Genomic DNA, 17,542 nt, shown 5'->3' with positions numbered 1-17,542 from the left:
AAATTTAGGAGTTATATAAAAAGTACTTTTGGAACTTTGGAAGAGAAACCTAAACTCTTTCCCACATCAGAGTTGATAAAGTGTATGCCTTTTTCATGAACAGAAATCTGCATTTCAGCCTGAAATATATCCCATGAATAGAATCAAGAAAAGGAAATAAAAAGTAGAGGTAGAGAGTCCTTTTCTTACCAGATTTCTTATAGCCAGCTCTTTCTCCTGCCTGATTGAGGAGGGTCAGACTATCCAGTTTCTCAGCTCAGTCAACAGACTCCAAGCCTAGTGTCTTTTGCTAGGGACTGTATCTTGTCATTAGTTTGTTAATCTTAGAAATGACTTTGTTAACCCAGCAAGTCAAAACAGTGTGATAGTTTAGAGCAACTGTATAATTACCTTTCTAAAGGGCTGAATCTCTCTTTCCTGCTTCTCTTTTTATAGGCAGTAAGTTCCCAACCACTAAGGCAGAAGTGACACATGTATCTCAACTTTGAACTTTTTTTGATGTACTATTCAAGTATCTCTTTCTGGGGATGTTGACGTTGATGAGAACCTTTGTGCTACTGGATTACAAATGGTGTGCTCAAATGGGGTTATAACTGTGGTCTGTGCTACTCAGCTGTTTAATTGAGCACTGGCTGTGTGTCTGGCAGTGTGCTAGTTGTCATGAGTGACAAAAGGTGTGCATAACCCAGCTCTTGTCCTCAGGCAGTTTGCATGCAGTCTCCTCAGGGGTGACATGATAGAATGACTGCAATATTTAAAGGATAATAAAATTCAAACTAAAGTAAAATACCAATAATATTAAATGCAAAAATGCATTCAGAAGAGAGAGGTCATCATAGCTTTGGATGTTAGGGAGGCTTCATGGTACAAATCACACATGCAGCAGAGTTTCAAGACTAGGTGGGTTTACAAAGTGTCCATTGACAGATGAATAGATAAAGAATACACACACACACACACACACACACAAACAGACACACACACATGGGAGTACTATTCAGTGTTAAAGAGAGGAAATCTGTCATTTCAACATCATGGATAAATGTAGAGGACATAATGCAAAGTGAAATAAGCTAGGCACAAGGCATAAGCTATGCATGATCTCACTTCTTATGTTGAATCTAAAAAAATTGAACTCATAGAAACAGATAGTAAAACAGTGTTTGCTAGGGTATAGGGGCGGGGTGAATGGGAGAAAGGACTGGTGATACATTGATCAAAGCGTACACAATTTTAGTTAGGCAGGATGAATAAGTTCTGGGGATCTCATGTACAGCATGGTGACTCTAGTGAAAGTATAACTGTATTATATGCTTGAAATTTGCGAAGAGAGTATATTTTAAATGTCCTCACCACACACAAAAATATAGACTATATGAAGTGATGGATATGCTGATTAGCTTGATTGTGGTAATCATTTCACAATGTACACATATATCAAAACATCATAGTATATGCCTTAAATATATACAATTTTTATTTGTCCATCATAACTCAATAAAGCTGGGAAAAAAAGATGGTGCATTTTGAGTAGGTAGAAAAGGTATTTTTGGGTGAGGTACTGCCTGTCTTTAATGGCATGGAAACTGGACTGTGGAGAGTATATTGAGGGATGGAGAGGGCCTGGCTGCCGTGGAGGATGTGTGCATGTCCATTGTGGGAGGTAAATGGAACAAGCGTGGTTAGGCTCATATAGATGGTTATGCATGACTGGATTAGGAATTTGGACTTAATTCAAAGGTACTGTGAATTCCTGAATGGGCAGTGGAGTGCTGAAGGAACAACTGAGGGAGGAAGGAGATTTGAATAGAAAGGCTAATTGGACAGTTATGTGTGTGGGAGGTAAGCTAGGTATTTAGGAATTATGGCCCAACCTAGGTTAGTGAGAGGTGTGAGGAGGATAAATCAGGGACAGGAGAAACATGTGATAGGATTTAATGGTTAATATATACAGGTGTTGGCATAGAAGAAAGAATTAAAGATTCCTACAAGGTTTTGTATTTGGGTAACTGGTTGAAATAAACACATAACTCTTCCGGGCCTTTTAAAATAGAAGTTTCAGGCTTTTAAAGTTCGTTTGCTTTCACATAATAATTAAATATTTAAATGCCTTAGAGTAAGGCCTCCTTTCCTTTAATAGCAACTGTTTGAGAGTAGTGAGAAAGACTTGTAGACTCTTGTAGATCCCAATTCTCCGCTTTTATATGGCCTTACGTTGAGCAGCTGGAAATAGAGGTGGGAGGGGGGCGTACTTTAAAATATCATTGCTGTCTCTCAGAGTTAACTTTATTTCTGCAGAGGAAAAATACCTTATTAGGGGGAGTGATGGCCATGCCCAAAGAAATAAATCCCAGAATATTAGAGGATGGAAGACATTTGGAAGCTAACCATGTAAAAGATTTGAAAGAAAGCAAAACAGAATTTAAGGTTATGATTGATTGTGTTTTGGAGACTTTCCAGTACCATCATGTGTCTCTAGACTAATGACTACATTGGTCAAGAGAATTTCTAAATGGCTGAGTCTTGATTTAAGTTTGAATTGAGTGCCTTTGGGAGCTTTAATTCTTTTTTGTCCAACTACTCACTGAAAGCATTTGCTGAGAGCATTCAGAGATGGAATAGAGGGAATTTATGTTAACCAAATATAATATTTCTTCTTTTATGTCATTTTCATTTGATTAATGGGGCAAGATTATTTTTCTAGTTGAAAGAAGATGTAAATAAGTATGAAATTATTTTGTTGCAGAGTATGGCTCAAGCCTGGAAGATGACGTGGTGGGGGACACTTCAGGGTACTACCAGCGGATGTTGGTGGTTCTCCTTCAGGTATTGGGTGGAGATGAATTACAGTTTGATTAAAAAGCCTGAAGTTGGACTGGGCTGAATCTAGTTAAGTAAGGTCACTTAAAATTCTTGTAATAATTTGTGGTACTTGCTGATTCTTACTGCGATGTTTCTGGCTGTATGTTGCCTGTGCTTGTTTGTGTTTCAGAATATCTGGTCTAAATTCTTAACAGCTAACTCATACATTTGTTTTAGATAGTAGTATCTTGTTCCTTTCACAGAATGATAGCAGTATCTTGTTCTTTCATAGAATTTAAAATCAGGAGGGTCATTTTTGGTTTTGGACAGGCTGTGTGATGATAATGTGAAATAGTGCAGGATTGATCTTAATAAAAGCATATTATTCCCAGAGAGAGCTTTATTGAATAACCATCAGGTGGAACCATTTTTCCTTTTGAATGAGAATGCTCTACAGTTCAGTAATGTGACATATTACCTCTCATAGGCTAACAGAGACCCTGATGCTGGAATTGATGAAGCTCAAGTTGAACAAGATGCTCAGGTGAGTGATGCCCAGGATATGATGACTTTATTTATTTATTTATTTATTTATTTATTTTTTATGATGACTTTATTATGTTGTAGAAATGAAGAAGTAATTGATGGTAATGAAAAAATCACAATGTATGTTATAATAGCTTCTAGATATAATAGCTTCTAGTGATAATCTTGTTAATGGGTTCTTCACATAGCATAAGACCTACGTAAGTAGCTTTTTCTTATTCTGACCTGCTCAGCAAAATATTTTACCTTAAAGCCGAAATGAAATAAAGTAAATTACATAGTGAGTTCCAACTAGACATGGTTTTTTTGTTTTGTGATTATTGAACATTCACAAAATAGAGAATTTTACAAAAAACAGGTGTTATTAATTCCACTGCCAGTTATGCAGTGGGTCTCTTAGCAGGAGAAGATAAAGAAGAAAGAATAAAGTATTTAACAGTAAGTGGTGTTTAATTACATAAGAGATGACAAGTTATTTTGGTATTAGGAAATTTCTCTGCATTTCCTCTGACAAAATTTTAAGTAGGATTGGTCTTCTGTCAGCTGCTTTTTAGTGACTCCAAATGAAAATTTCCTCTTAAGTGACTTTTAAACCCCTTATAGGGGAGTCTCAGTCTGGTTAATAAAACAGTTATTAAAATATCGGAAAGGAAATTTGAAACATGAGAGTTGAAAACTGGAAGTTGGTAATAAAGGAATTACTTGGGTTCCTAGAACCACCAATCAAAGACCTCTTTCTGGTCACATGTTTCAGTTAAGAGAATATACAATTCTTGGTTGGTTGTCATGTATTATTGAAAAAGGAAGAGCCATATTCACTCCGCCAGTGGAACAACCCATGGATGTGCAATCTCACTTTGCTAACAGGAAAGAGGAGAGAAGTTATTCTTTTGGTGATTTTATAATGGTTTCAGAATGCTGTCATATCTGTCTAGCTGGAGAGAAAAAAAGAACTGAGTATTTACTGAGGGCTCTTTGTGCAGTATTTCTGAGTGTTGCTTCACTCTAAGAAAATGCAAGCCGGTTGTGTCCAGCCCCTGATTATAACCTTCAGACTCTCTGGTGGTTCCTTTGTCTTCAGGATAAAGTCCGGGTTCCTGAATGGGTTACAAGCCCCTTTGTTATCTGTGTCTTGTTTACTTATGCCTCCAGCCTCTCTCACTTGGTCTCTGTGCCCTCTTGCCCCTCCCACCCCTCTTCACCTGAGTCCTCTTCAAGAGTCAGCCTTCAGCTTAGATACTTTAGAGTTAGGTGCCCCTCACAGGGAAAACCATAGCCCCCCCCCAGGCTTCCTGTCACAGTTCTTGCCACCTTCTCTGGAAGCCACCTATTTACTTGACTGCCTTCCTGGGCACCCTGAGCTGTCAGTTCAATTGTGTCCTCAGCTTCTGGCATAGAGTAGGTGCTCAGTAAATAACTGATGAATGAATGAGCACATAACTCTACCAGAGAGGGGCAGTTTCCCTTTTATGGATAAAGAAACAAGCCCATGGCTTCCACTGAATAGCAGTGGAGTTGGAATTCCTAACGAGGCCTGTCTGACTCCGAAGCTCTTTCTCTTTCCCTAGAAGATAGTCAGTGTTCTTGAATATTAGTATTTCACTATAAGAATATTTCACTATGAGATATTCAGTGTTCTTCAATATTAGTGCCTTCTCTGATTTTCTCTATCATTAAAGGGCTTATTAAATATCAACTTCAAGCACAGATCTAGCTTAACTCCACCTTCTTTCACGGAGAGGGCTGGAGAAACCCTACAGAGTTGTACTCCTGTTAGGGGCTTTGTTTGGTACTGAAGTGGTGATCTTACTGCTTTCTAAGCATTGTTTGTGGCTTTGCTAGAAGATAGTGCTGTTTCTGTCATTCCTACTGTGAAGAGTAGGATAGGAGTTCTGGGAGCTTTTCAGGGTCACAGTGTAAGAAACCAACTCTGGTCCTCTCAGATGTCTGCAGTGAGGCCTGCATTAGCAAGCAGAGGGCAGATTTCCCAGATAGTCGGTGATGTAATGAGAGCATTGCTGCAGCGTGAGGCTCCTGAGGGGAAAACTACATTTTAACCTTGTTTTCATTGATTTCTGTCCTTGGAGCACTTACTGGATAGCACTGCTGTGCAAACTTTCATTGGCATGTGGAGCACCTGGGGACCTTTAATTGCAGCTGATTCTGTGGGTCTGGGCAGGGGCTGGGAGTCTGGATTTTGAACACGCTTTCAGGTAATGCCTGCATCCTTGGTCCTTTGATTACTGAGGCTGTATAGGTGACACTTACCTGTCATGCAGTGTTTATAACCATTCAGAACCCTGAGAGTACATGTGAGACTGCACATGTGAAAACTGTTTTATGAAGTTACTTTAAAATATCCCTTGAATGGAATCCAAGCTTTTCTTAGCCTTCCAGTGACCAGGAGCAACACAGAACATGTTATCCTGGCTATTAGTTTTTGATTCTTTAAAATGTATTATTATTAATTAATAAACCTGTTGAAAACAACCTTTCAGCATTATAAAAAGGAACACAACAACTTATACCTCATAGCAAGGGCAGCTGGGCTGTTATCACTAGTGAGAATTTGAGATTTCTTGAGAGTAAGCTGAGACAGCTAAAGGGCCCTTTTATAAGTGTGTGCATTTTTGTCTCTACTGATACCTGGCACTAAGAGGATTTCAGTTATTTGAGAGGTTTGATAAGCCATAGAGTCATTCACTTGGGAACCGAACATTTTGTAGATAATCCACTTTTTAACATTTTTAATGTGTTAAACTGATTTAATATTTTTAATGCATTAAAACAGATTTTATCTTCTTCCCCGATAAATCCGTGTTTTATGCTTTCTCTGGAGGGAGAGTTGAACTCTTAGAGGAAGGAGGGAGAAGGAGAAGTAATCAGTTTACTGGGCACTTGCTACTGATTACCTGACCCTGTCCAATGCGTTATGTAAGTTATATAATTTCCATTAATGACTACATACACTGAGACTGAAGAGGAGATTAAGTAGTTCATCTGAGATCTCGCAGATAGACCATATCTGTTTTGACTCTAAAATCTCATCCTTTGCACTGAACCAGGGCTTATCAAACTGTACTTAGGCTGAACCGTAAAGCTTAGGGAAGGGGTATAAGGGTCCCTCATCCAGACGGATCCATGAATATTGGGCATCCTCATTTAGAAGAAAGGATACTTAGATTAAAACAAAGCTGTTAAATAGCATTGTTTTACACGAAGAAGCCATCATTATTGCATATGATTACTTAATAATAGTTTCCTTTACCTTTTTTTTTTTTTTTTGAGACAGAGTCTCGCTCTGTCGCCCAGGCTGGAGTGCAGGGGATCTCAGCTCACTGTAAGCTCCGCCTCCCAGGTTTACACCATTCTCCTGCCTCAGCCTCCCGAGTAGCTGGGACTACAGGCGCGCGCCACTTCGCCTGGCTCGTTTTTTGTATGTTTTAGTAGAGATGGGGTTTCACCGCATTAGCCAGGATGGTCTCGATCTCCTGACCTCGTGATCCGCCCTCCTCGGCCTCCCAAAGTGCTGGGATTACAGGCTTGAGCCACCGCGCCCGGCCTAATGATAGTTTCACAATAGGTATTGATCCCAAACATAATTCTCCCAATAAAATGAAAAGATTATGGTAAAAATACCTGACATCTCACCAATTATTCCCATATAACAGGCTTAACTCCTGTACTACTAGAGAAAATTTCTAGACATTTGAAACAGTTGATAAGAAGTATGTGCATCAATGTCTGTGATATTGTACAAGATGAGTCCGTCACCCATTTAGGTGTTAATATAGTTGTATATTTTATCTACACGTAGAAACATACCAGAAGTAGTAACTAGCACCCTCAGGGTGTTAATATTAATAGCAAGTTTTCTTTCCTTTCCCTTTCCCTTTTCCCTCTTTTCCTTTCCTTTCCTTTCATTCCTTTTCCTTTCTTTACCCTCCCCTCCCCTCCCCTCTCCTCTCCCTCCTCTCCCATCTTCCTTCCCCCTTCCCCTTTCCTTTCCTTCTTGCTCTTGTCGCCCAGTCTGGAGTGCAGTGCCATGATCTAGGCTCACTGCAACCTCTGCCTCCTGGGTTCAAGTGATTCTCCTGCCTCAGCCTCCCAGGTAGCTGGGATTACAGGCATCCACCACCGTGCCCAGATAATTTTTGTATTTTTAGTAGAGTCAGGGTTTTGCCATGCCCAGGCTGGTCTCGAACTCGTGGGCTCAAGCGATCCACCCACCTCAGCATCCCAAAGTGCTGGGATTACAGGCATGAGCCACCATGCCTAGCCTGTAACTTTTATTTTCTTATTTTTGTTTTTTCTTAGTTTTACAAAATTTCTCAATGAACTTGTGTTGTTTTTGTAATTAGATTTTAAAAGTTATTTTAAGAAAGGTCTGTGTCATCATGATATGGTTCTAAAGTTTAGATACATGCATGACTTTCAGAGTTACTGTCTTTTCAGGTTTGAAGAGCATGTTCACATGTCCAGAATTGGTATTATTCATTTTTATCATTAAAATAATTAATTTTAAAATTGGGCATAAAGATATGTGAGTCTCATTTTTTTCTTATTCTCCAGAAATACAATAAAAAGTAGATCTTTACCACCATAATCTACATTTTTAAACATACTGTGATCAAAACTTCTATATCAAACCTGTTATTATCACTTCCTGTCTTTATTTGGGTTGCTGCTTGTGGGCATAAGGCCAACTGCAAGTAGCAGCCTCAGCAAATTGCATTCATCTTACTTTAATATGTATACTTAGTTTGAAATGAACAAAAAGATAGTGCAGTCATTGTAAAGATTGATTCTTTGGATTTTAATAAATTATTCACATCTCAATAAGTGAATTCAGAGTTAATGTTGATGTTTGTATATAAGCTTATATTTTTTAGGCAGTTATATGAACACAAGAAAGCATGAATTTTTTTCTCATATCAAAAAGGAAGTAGGGGCACTCAAACTATTCAACCACGATTTATTGAGTGCTTCTATATGCCAGGCACTGTGCTATACCCACAACCTTTTAAAAATTTATTGTGATCTTTGGAAATATGAAAACATTTTATAGCTAGTCTTGGTTAAATCTTAGTTGTAAAGATAAAATATGAAGTGTACTCTTAATCAAGTGCTATTGAACAAGCAAAACAGAAAAGGCAGACAACGTAGCTTCCAGTTAAATCCTTTCCCGGACTGTAAATGGATGTATCAACAGTGAGGTAATCATAACTTTCTCCTGACCCATATTGTTGCTTCTGAAAGATTGGAGGTTATGGCAGACATTTTGGGAACATGTAACCTTGCACCATTGCTATGCTCTGTTGCTTGTACCCATGAATCTTCTGTGGCACAGTTCAGTGGCAAGCTCCAAAGTTGCTCCAAACTCAGCTGAGTTTCAGCATAGGAAACATTAGAAATGAAAACTATTAATACAATATGATGAATCAAGTGAGTTAAAATTCAGAGAGGAAAAAACAAGTGTGATTAAGAACCTGGAAATGAGATGGAGGAACAATTTATTAATTGAGTTTGAAATTTTTGCAGGCTTTATTTCAGGCTGGAGAACTTAAATGGGGGACAGATGAAGAAAAGTTTATTACCATCTTTGGAACACGAAGTGTGTCCCATTTGAGAAAGGGTGAGTGAAAAAAAATCTGTATAGGGCAGTTACACTGGTAAATTTGGAAAGTGCATGAGCCAGTGTGACAGAATACCTTCCTCATAGTAGGGACTTAGCGAATGAATCAGTTTTTGTATTTCTTCCATTTGGTGACCTGGAGAAATCTCACATTGTCTTTGCTGCTGTTGTAGCTTTTACAAACTAGAGCTTCTTAGTCCACTCTTCACTACTGGAGGATGGCAAGGGAGGTCAGATCTCTAGATTGTTCTTCCCATAGTCACACATCACTGAGTAGTGGGTCACTACACATATTTTCTCCTAGAGATTGGTACCCATGACCTCATCTCTGGATAGTCATCAGCACTTGTGGTATCAGTTGGGAATGAATTTAGTGTAAGTGACAGAGAATCCTAACAGTGGCTTGAAAAATCAGGCTTTTTTCCTAGAGGTAGGATTCCATGGTTGATTTGGCAGGACCTGAGATTTTTCAGATCTTTCTGTTTTTTTTTTTTTTTTTTTTCGCTCCATTATCCCCAGTGTTTTGGTTTTCTTTCTCGTATTCATTTCTTCATTATCACAAGATGTCTGCTCTCGCTCCAAACTTAACCATTTCACAGCAGGAAGGAAAGGAAAGGGGAAACCAGTCATATCTGTGTATCACTTTTTATAAGTGAGGAGATTTCTCAGAATCCCCTCTAGTGGATTTACCTGTAGGTCTCGTTGGCTATAACTAGTAAGGGGACTGGGAAATCAGTGAACAAAGTATACCTGCAATCCATTGCTTAGGGCTTGGCACATTGAGGCTCTGAGCACAAGGTTCTGTTAGCAAGGAAGAATGGGAGATTTGTGTTCAGTAGGACACTACCTAATCAGAGTAGATATCTTCTTTCTGGAAAGAGTGATCCTTATGTGATTAGGAAATCATTTTTATTTTTTCTAGTGTTTGACAAGTACATGACTATATCAGGATTTCAAATTGAGGAAACCATTGACCGGGAGACTTCTGGCAATTTGGAGCAACTACTCCTTGCTGTCGGTAGGTGATTTACAATGTATTCATATTTTTGGTGATAAGAGCTAAAGTATTTTATTCAGTTGAGGCTGCATCTGAAAATAACCACCTAGGTGTGAAAGGAAGAGTTTGAGATGATATTTAGGGGAAGCAAACTCGTAAATTTCCAATTCAGAAATTTATTTTGATGTTAGGAATACAGGATTGTCTGGTTAGTTCATCTAAATCCTATGGAAATACTAAGATAATTGTTTAAAAATCGTTTTGAAGCTGCATTAAAAATATTATTTCTTGAAGAACCTGAAATGTCGTGGACATTGTCTCAGAGACTTGTAAACATTATTTCTGATACCTGTGGAATTTTAGAATTCTTTTGAATATTGTCCTCTCAGCTTTGAGGCAGATTAAGAAATTGTCATCTGGTTTAGAAAAAAAGAATATCTTTGATGTAATAGAAGATGTGATGATGGTTATTTTCAGATTAAATAATTTAGTTTTATTTTAATTAAATATTCAGAATAATCTGGAAAAATTGGAGAACTGAATCTGTGCAGTTAATTGCAGCATTATATACTCTCCAAAACTAGGGTGAATCTAGTTTGTGAGTCTCCTCTAGTCCTTTTTTTCATATGGGTCTGCAGTGAGCCTCTGTCTGCTGTTTGTTCCAAGTATTTGGCATTGAGCTCACACTTTGGTGCTCTTTGTCTTCAGGAGAATAAGCTTTTAAAGATGTGCATGAACCAATTCTAAAAGTAGCCTTTCACTTGAGTACGCAGTTAATGAACTTTTACTAGAAAACTTTAAGACAGGTCCTTCATAATTAGAATCCACATACAAGTTGCCGGGCGTGGTGGCTCACGCCTATAATCCCAGTACTTTGGGAGGTCGAGGCAGGTGGATCACGAGGTCAAGAGATCGAGACCATTCTGGCTAACACGGTGAAACCCCGTCTCTACTAAAAATACAAAAAATTAGTCGGGCATGGTGGTGGGAGCCTGTAGTCCCAGCTACTCGGGAGGCTGAGGCAGGAGAATGGCGTGAACCTGGAAGCGGAGCTTGCAGTGAGCTGAGATCGCACCACTGTACTCCAGCCTGGGCAACAGAGCCAGACTCTGTCTCAAAAAGAAAAAAAGAAAAAGAAAAAGAATATGTAGAGAGTATAGGAAGATTGCACAAGAGTTTTAAAAAATTAGATAGCGTAGTAATCTTGTATTACTTGCTTGAATGTCTTGGAATGAAAACTTCCAAGGGGTTTATATGATTTATTGGTGATGAATCATATTGTGGTATTATAACAATCCAGGCTGCCCAAACTGCAGTATCCAAAAAGTCCTCACAGAATAAAGGGGCATAGAAAAAACGTGTGCCCTTATTCTCCATGCCTTTCTATGCAGACCTCACAACTCCAAGGAGAACCCAAGCCAGTGTCTAAGAAAATATTTGGTGAGTGAGGACATTAGATAAGCTTACAGCTCTTTAGCCTCTGGTACTTTTGTGTTGTTATACAAGTAGAGCTATAAGCAGGAAGCAGCACTTGATTTTTAATTACTTAATCCTTTTCATATCAGAATAGCATTTGACCATTGTATTGTTTATTTTCTTAGTGAAATCTATTCGAAGTATCCCTGCCTACCTTGCAGAGACCCTCTATTATGCTATGAAGGTAAGTGGATACCATGAACCTTCTCTCTAATACATTTCTCTAATTATTATTCTTCATTTTTGCTTATGTTTTAGATGATAGAACTTGGGAATTTTTCTCTTCTTATAACGTTCAACCCAGTTCTACTAAATTATTATACCTTATTGATTCACCCGCACCCGAGAGCATTTGATCCTATGTTTGAAGTTTTTAAGCATTGTGCCTCTCTCTCTTTCTATTTTTTTAAAGGGAGCTGGGACAGATGATCATACCCTCATCAGAGTCATGGTATCCAGGAGTGAGATTGATCTGCTTAACATCAGGAAGGAGTTTAGGAAGAATTTTGCCACCTCTCTTTATTCCATGATTAAGGTAATAGAACCTTTCTTTAAATTATGTTTGGTAATCCAAAGCAGACCGATATGCTGCATGAAAGACAAGAATGGGAGAACCTGCTTCTTGTGTTAAGTTTAAAATTTTAGTGGCATGATTAGAGCAATGAGTTAAAAAGCATAGCATAATGTTTCCTGAAGTGGAGATGATGGCTCCTAAGTGAAAGCATGGGTGTTGATGTGGCTGAGGCTCAGCTGGTGAATGCTGAGTGAACTCAGAAGCATTAATTAGTAGTGGTGACAGATGACTCAACAAACCAAACCTCTTGCCTATGATAATAATGTGTTCTTTCTGTCTTTTATCAGTTCCAGGTGTCCTTATTAGTCCTTCTTTTATTTCATATCAGCTTTTCCTTTCTTTATTGTCTTTTATCACCTTATCTCTGATGCTGGTTTCTAATTCAGGAAAGAGCCAACCAGGTCATATTGGGAGTAAGTAAGGAGCCCCTAGGTATTAGTATCATTTTTGTTCTTTTTAAAACAAGGTGCTCTGTGGCCTATAATTACATTTAGCTTAAGGTCTTTTGACTTTTTTTTTTTTCTTCTGATAAAGGTTAATGTGGACCATGTGCAAAGCAAGATTTCAATTGAGCAGAAGCTTTTAGTTTAGCATGTGTGTGGTGTGGCTGGCCCAGAGGACACTAGAGAGTTTACCCATGCACCTTTAGCTTGAAACATTAATTTATCATGCGTGTCTGCATGTGAGACAAGCAGATGCAAAGCGTGTCCTGCCCTTCTGTCTCGGAGGGAGAGCCACGACAGCCCTGCAGCCCTAGCACTGCCCGTGTTAGCTGATATATACTAAAGGATAGAGACTATTCTGTTTAGAAAGCTTGATTTAACTATAGTTGTTAAAGTTTCCCTGTTCTTTGTGTTACCAGAGGGAATGCTGAGTGTCTGAGGTTACATTGGTAGGAAACTCCCTGCATAACATTCCTGATGTGAAAGTCACAGAGATTACCCACTTGGGAGAAGAATCTTATAAATAAAATTTGTTGCCAGTTATTTGTTAGTTTAAAAATTTTCTATGGCTTCTGTGAGTCATGGAGATTAATGTAATACATTTGGTTTCAGGGAGATACATCTGGGGACTATAAGAAAGCTCTTCTGCTGCTCTGTGGAGGAGAAGACTAATGTGTCTCTGGGAAGAGCTCCCTGCTGTGTGCCTGCGCTGTCCCACTGCCTTCCTTCAGCACCTCTAGCTGCATTTGTATGCCAGGGCTTGACACATTGCCTTATTCATACTAGCATGCTCACGACCAACACATACGCATCATAGAAGAAAATAGTGGTGCTTCCTACTGATCTCTGATGGAGATCTCTTTGACTGCTCTAGTACTTAATTATACTTACGTTACTAAGTTTAATGCCTGGCCATTTTCCATTTATATATTTTTCTTTAAGAGGCCAGATTGCTTTTAGCCTTTTTAAAAAACTTCATTTATATTACATTTGTAACCATGATACCTTAATCAGAACCTTAGCTGTGAAATTGTGAACTCTTGGAAATGTTATTAGTCCAAGTTCGCAGCTAAACTAAACCTGTAAAATTATGGTGATTGTATTCAAAAGATTAATGAAAAATAAACATTTCTGTCCCCCTGAATTATGTGTACATGCGTGTTTAGATTTATTGTTAAATTTATCTATTTAACAATGATACCTCTTTTTAAGCTAATAATTGACAGTGGTGTTAGTTGAGAACTGAATTTATAGTTGGTCTTTTGGGCAATAAGAAATGCAACACCACAGACTGAATTTCCTTCATAGTATATGATTTTTCCTAAATATAGGGAAGATTGAAGGGGTCTCTGGTTTATTTGCACCATGTTTATTTACGCATCTATTAAAGCAATGCTTGTGGTGCTGCTTGCTTAGTAGAAAAGCTAATTATAAAACTTAATGCAAAAATTCAGAGTACTACCTTTCTCTTTCCTCTTTCCTATTGTAAACTTCCCTCCCATTTACTGTCACTTTCTTTGAGATAAATAAAAAAGATAATAATTTTTTCTAGAAAGAAGCAGTTTATCAATCTCTTCTAATATTTACCTTTCAGTTTTCTGTTTTCAAACTGCTATTCAGTTGGTGTCATTTTTCTTTTTGTACTTATGCCCTTCTGGATGCATTTTTTTTAAAACAAAGTAATTGCCATTAATAAGATTTTTAAAATAAAATAAACTAATCTTCCTTTGAAAACTTTAGAATAGTGATAATATTCTTTTCACAACTGTTGGTGCTCATCAGAATAACCAGGGGAATCTTAAAAACTGTGTATGTGTACACATGACATTGGATTTTTTTTGCTTATACTTTTCATATAGAAGATGATATGTTTCAAAGAGTTCTGTTCTGTTACTGAAAATAGGCCACTGGCTTTATGCCCTGGATTATTTGTTAGTCACACTTTAAGAGAAATCCACCAGTGAGCTTTAACATTTGCTATATTTTCTGTAGGTCTGGATCTGAAAATTTATTAATAACATAATAATAAAAAAAAACCACAGAAAACATTTGCTATATTTATCTACTTAGTGACCTTCTTTCCAGCTCTGTGAGTTTATTGGGAGACGAGTTTTTGTGAAACTAGATAAGCTGATTCTAAACATCATTCAAAAAAGAAAGGATTGTTAGTAAAACTTAAAGAGAGTAGTAGGGAGGGAGCACTATTCTTTACACAAATTAGGCTATATATCCCGAATAGTTGAAACAGTAATACTGTGGCATGAACAGACAAAACAGCAAGTTCAGATATGGAAACAAATCATTTGGAAATTTAGTATATGTTAAAAGTAGGTCTTAATTTGCTGGGTGAAGATAGCTTTTTTTTTTCTAACAAATGGTGTGAAGACAGTTGGGGAGCCATCTAGGAAAATATAAGGCTGGTTCTGTACCTCGTATATCAGGTAACTCTCAAAATGAAACAGATTTAAAACTTATATGAGAAGGAAGCATGGAGGGATTTCATCATACCTGTGCCTTTTAGATTCTCTGGGAAGCACATGCTGAGATGGAGTTGGGGATGCAACAGGTTTATTGAATGGAACAGGCAAGAGGCAGGATTGGGCAAGGGGTATCATCTGACTGCACTGCAGACCTGACCAAATCTCTGCCAGTATCATGTGGAACTCTGAGGCAAAGATTTCCTGCAAAGAGCCCTGTGTGAGACAGAAGTGCCTGGGCCCTGTGCCACCAACTTACTCAATTATTGGCTAAGTGTCTTCTGGAGAAGGGCTTGTGTTGGCTGGAAAGCTGAGGCAAAACTTGAAGTGTCTTCTGGAGAAGGGCTTGTGTTGGCTGGAAAGCTGAGGCAAAACTTGAAGGAGATGAAAAGTTGGAGGCTGTCAGCAACCCACATTTTTCACAGCTTGGAACTGAGTCTTTTCTTGAAAGGGGATCTAAGTGGTGCAGTTCCATGTCTGCCATAATGATCTTGAAGTGGGAGGCCTTTCTATCACCCCAAATCCAGAAGCCATAAGAGAAAAGATAATTATTTTTGATTTCCTAAAAATCAAAAACTACATGAAGGAAGGAAGGAAGGCCAGGCACAGTAGCTCATGCCTGTAATTCCAGCACTTTGGGAGGCCAAGGTGGGTGGATTGCTTGAGCACAGGAGTTTGAGACCAGCATGGACAACATGGAAAAACACCATTTTTTTTTTTTTAAAAAACCGAACAAAAAATTAGCTGGATGTGGTGGCACACGCCTCTGGTCCCAGCTACTTGGGAGGCTGAGGTGAGAGAATGGTTTGAGCACAGGAGCATAAGGTTGCAGTGAGCCTGGAAGGAGGGAAGGAGGAAAGGAAGGAAGGAAAGAAGGAAAGAGGGAAGGAAGGAAGGAAGGAAGGGAGGGAGGGAAGGAAGTAAGGGAGGGAGGGAAGTAGGGAAAATCACCACCAAGAAAATTTAAAGGACAAATGAAAAACAGGAAAACATTTACAGTTCATACAACAAAGATCTAACAAAGATCTAATCTCCTTAGTACATGCTGCCACACCTTGTTTTATTGCACTTTGCAAGTAATTTTTAAAAAATTTTCTTTAAAACAAATTGTAAGTTTGTGGCAACCTTGCATAGAGTCAGTGTATCAGCACCATTTTTCCAATAGCATGTGCTCACTCTCTATCTGTTTGTCACATTTTGGTAATCCTTGCAGTATTTTAAATTTTCATTATTATGTATCTAATGGTGATCTGTGTTCAGTGATCTTCAATGTTACTATCATAATTAAGGTGCTATGAACCATGCCCATTTAAGACTGGGCTTCATTGATAAATATGTGAGTTCTGACTGCTCCACTGACTGCCTGTTCCTCTCTCTCTCTCTCTCTCTCTCTCTCTCTCTCTCTCTCTCTCTCTCTCTCTGTCTCTCTCTCTCTCTCTGATCCTTTCTATTCCCTGAGAGAAAACAATATTGAAATTAGGTCAATTAATAACCCTGCCATGGCCTCTGAGTGTTCAAATGAAAGGAGGAGACTCACACGTCTCTTACTTTAAATCAAAAGTTAGAAATGATTCAGCTTAGTGAGGAAGGCATGTCAAAAGCCAAGGCAGGCTGAAAGCTAGGCTACTGGTGCCAAACAGCCAAATTGTGAATAAATGTAACTTTTAATTTTCTTTCTTGAAGAAAATTAAAAGTGCTACTCCATTGAACACATGAATGGTTAAGACAGTGAAATAGCTGTATTGCTGATACAGAGAAAGTTTGAGTGGTCTGGTTAGAAGATCAAACCAGCCACAACATTCCCTTAAGTCAAAGCCTAATTCAGAGCAAGATCCTAATTTTCAATTCTATGAAGGCTGAGAGGTGAGGAAGCTGCAGAAGAAAAGTTGGAAGTGAGCAGTTTTGGTTCATGAGGTTTAAGGAAAGAAGCCATCTCTATAGTAGAAAAGTGCAAATTGAAGCAGAAAGTGCTGATGTAGAAGCCGCAGCTAGTTCTCCAGATGACCTAGCTAAGATAATTGATAAAGGAGGCTATGCATTTTTAATGTAAACAAACAGCTTTCTATTAGAAGATACGATTTATAGCTAGAGAGGAGACATCAATGCCTGGCTTCAGCTTCAAAGAACAGGCTGACTCTTCAAGGGCCAATGCAGCTGGTGATGTTAAGCTGAAGCCAATGCTCATTTACCATTCCCTGGATCCTAGGGCCCTTAAAAATCATGCTAAATCTACTCTGCCTGCATTCTATAAATGGTACAACAATGCCTGGATGATAGCACATCTGTTTATAGCATGGTTTGCTGAATATTTTAAGCCCACTTTTGAGACCTACTGCTCAGAAAAAAAAAATCCTTTTCAAAATACTACTGTACATTGACAATACACCTTGTCACTTAAGGAGTGAATGTTGGAGCTTTACAAGGAGCTGAATGTTGTTTTCATGCCTGCTAACACAACATATATTCTGCACCCCATAGATCAAGGAGTAATTTCAACTTTTAAGTCTTATTAAAAAATGTATTTTGTAAGGGCATAATTGTCATAGATAGTAATTCTTTTCACGGATCTGGTCAAAGTAAATAGAAAACATT

General features: G+C 38.3%; 1 protein-coding gene across 1 annotated transcript in view; it reads left to right on the top strand.

Moving 5' to 3' along the window:
- Window positions 1-13,617, top strand: part of ANXA5 (annexin A5) — a 30,541-nt gene extending 16,924 nt beyond the window's left edge. The window contains exons 7-13 of the mRNA XM_033215151.1: window positions 2,747-2,826; window positions 3,290-3,346; window positions 8,890-8,983; window positions 9,906-10,001; window positions 11,582-11,640; window positions 11,869-11,991; window positions 13,086-13,617. Of these exons, the coding sequence (XP_033071042.1) occupies window positions 2,747-2,826; window positions 3,290-3,346; window positions 8,890-8,983; window positions 9,906-10,001; window positions 11,582-11,640; window positions 11,869-11,991; window positions 13,086-13,145 (569 nt within the window). The 3' untranslated portion in view covers window positions 13,146-13,617. The remainder of the gene's footprint in view (window positions 1-2,746; window positions 2,827-3,289; window positions 3,347-8,889; window positions 8,984-9,905; window positions 10,002-11,581; window positions 11,641-11,868; window positions 11,992-13,085) is intronic.
- The last annotated feature ends 3,925 nt before the right edge of the window (window positions 13,618-17,542 follow it).

The sequence above is a fragment of the Trachypithecus francoisi genome, unplaced genomic scaffold (genome assembly GCF_009764315.1).
Source record: "Trachypithecus francoisi isolate TF-2019V2 unplaced genomic scaffold, Tfra_2.0 Lachesis_group1, whole genome shotgun sequence".
NCBI lineage: Eukaryota > Metazoa > Chordata > Mammalia > Primates > Cercopithecidae > Trachypithecus > Trachypithecus francoisi.
This window is presented reverse-complemented; position numbering and strand designations above follow the sequence as displayed.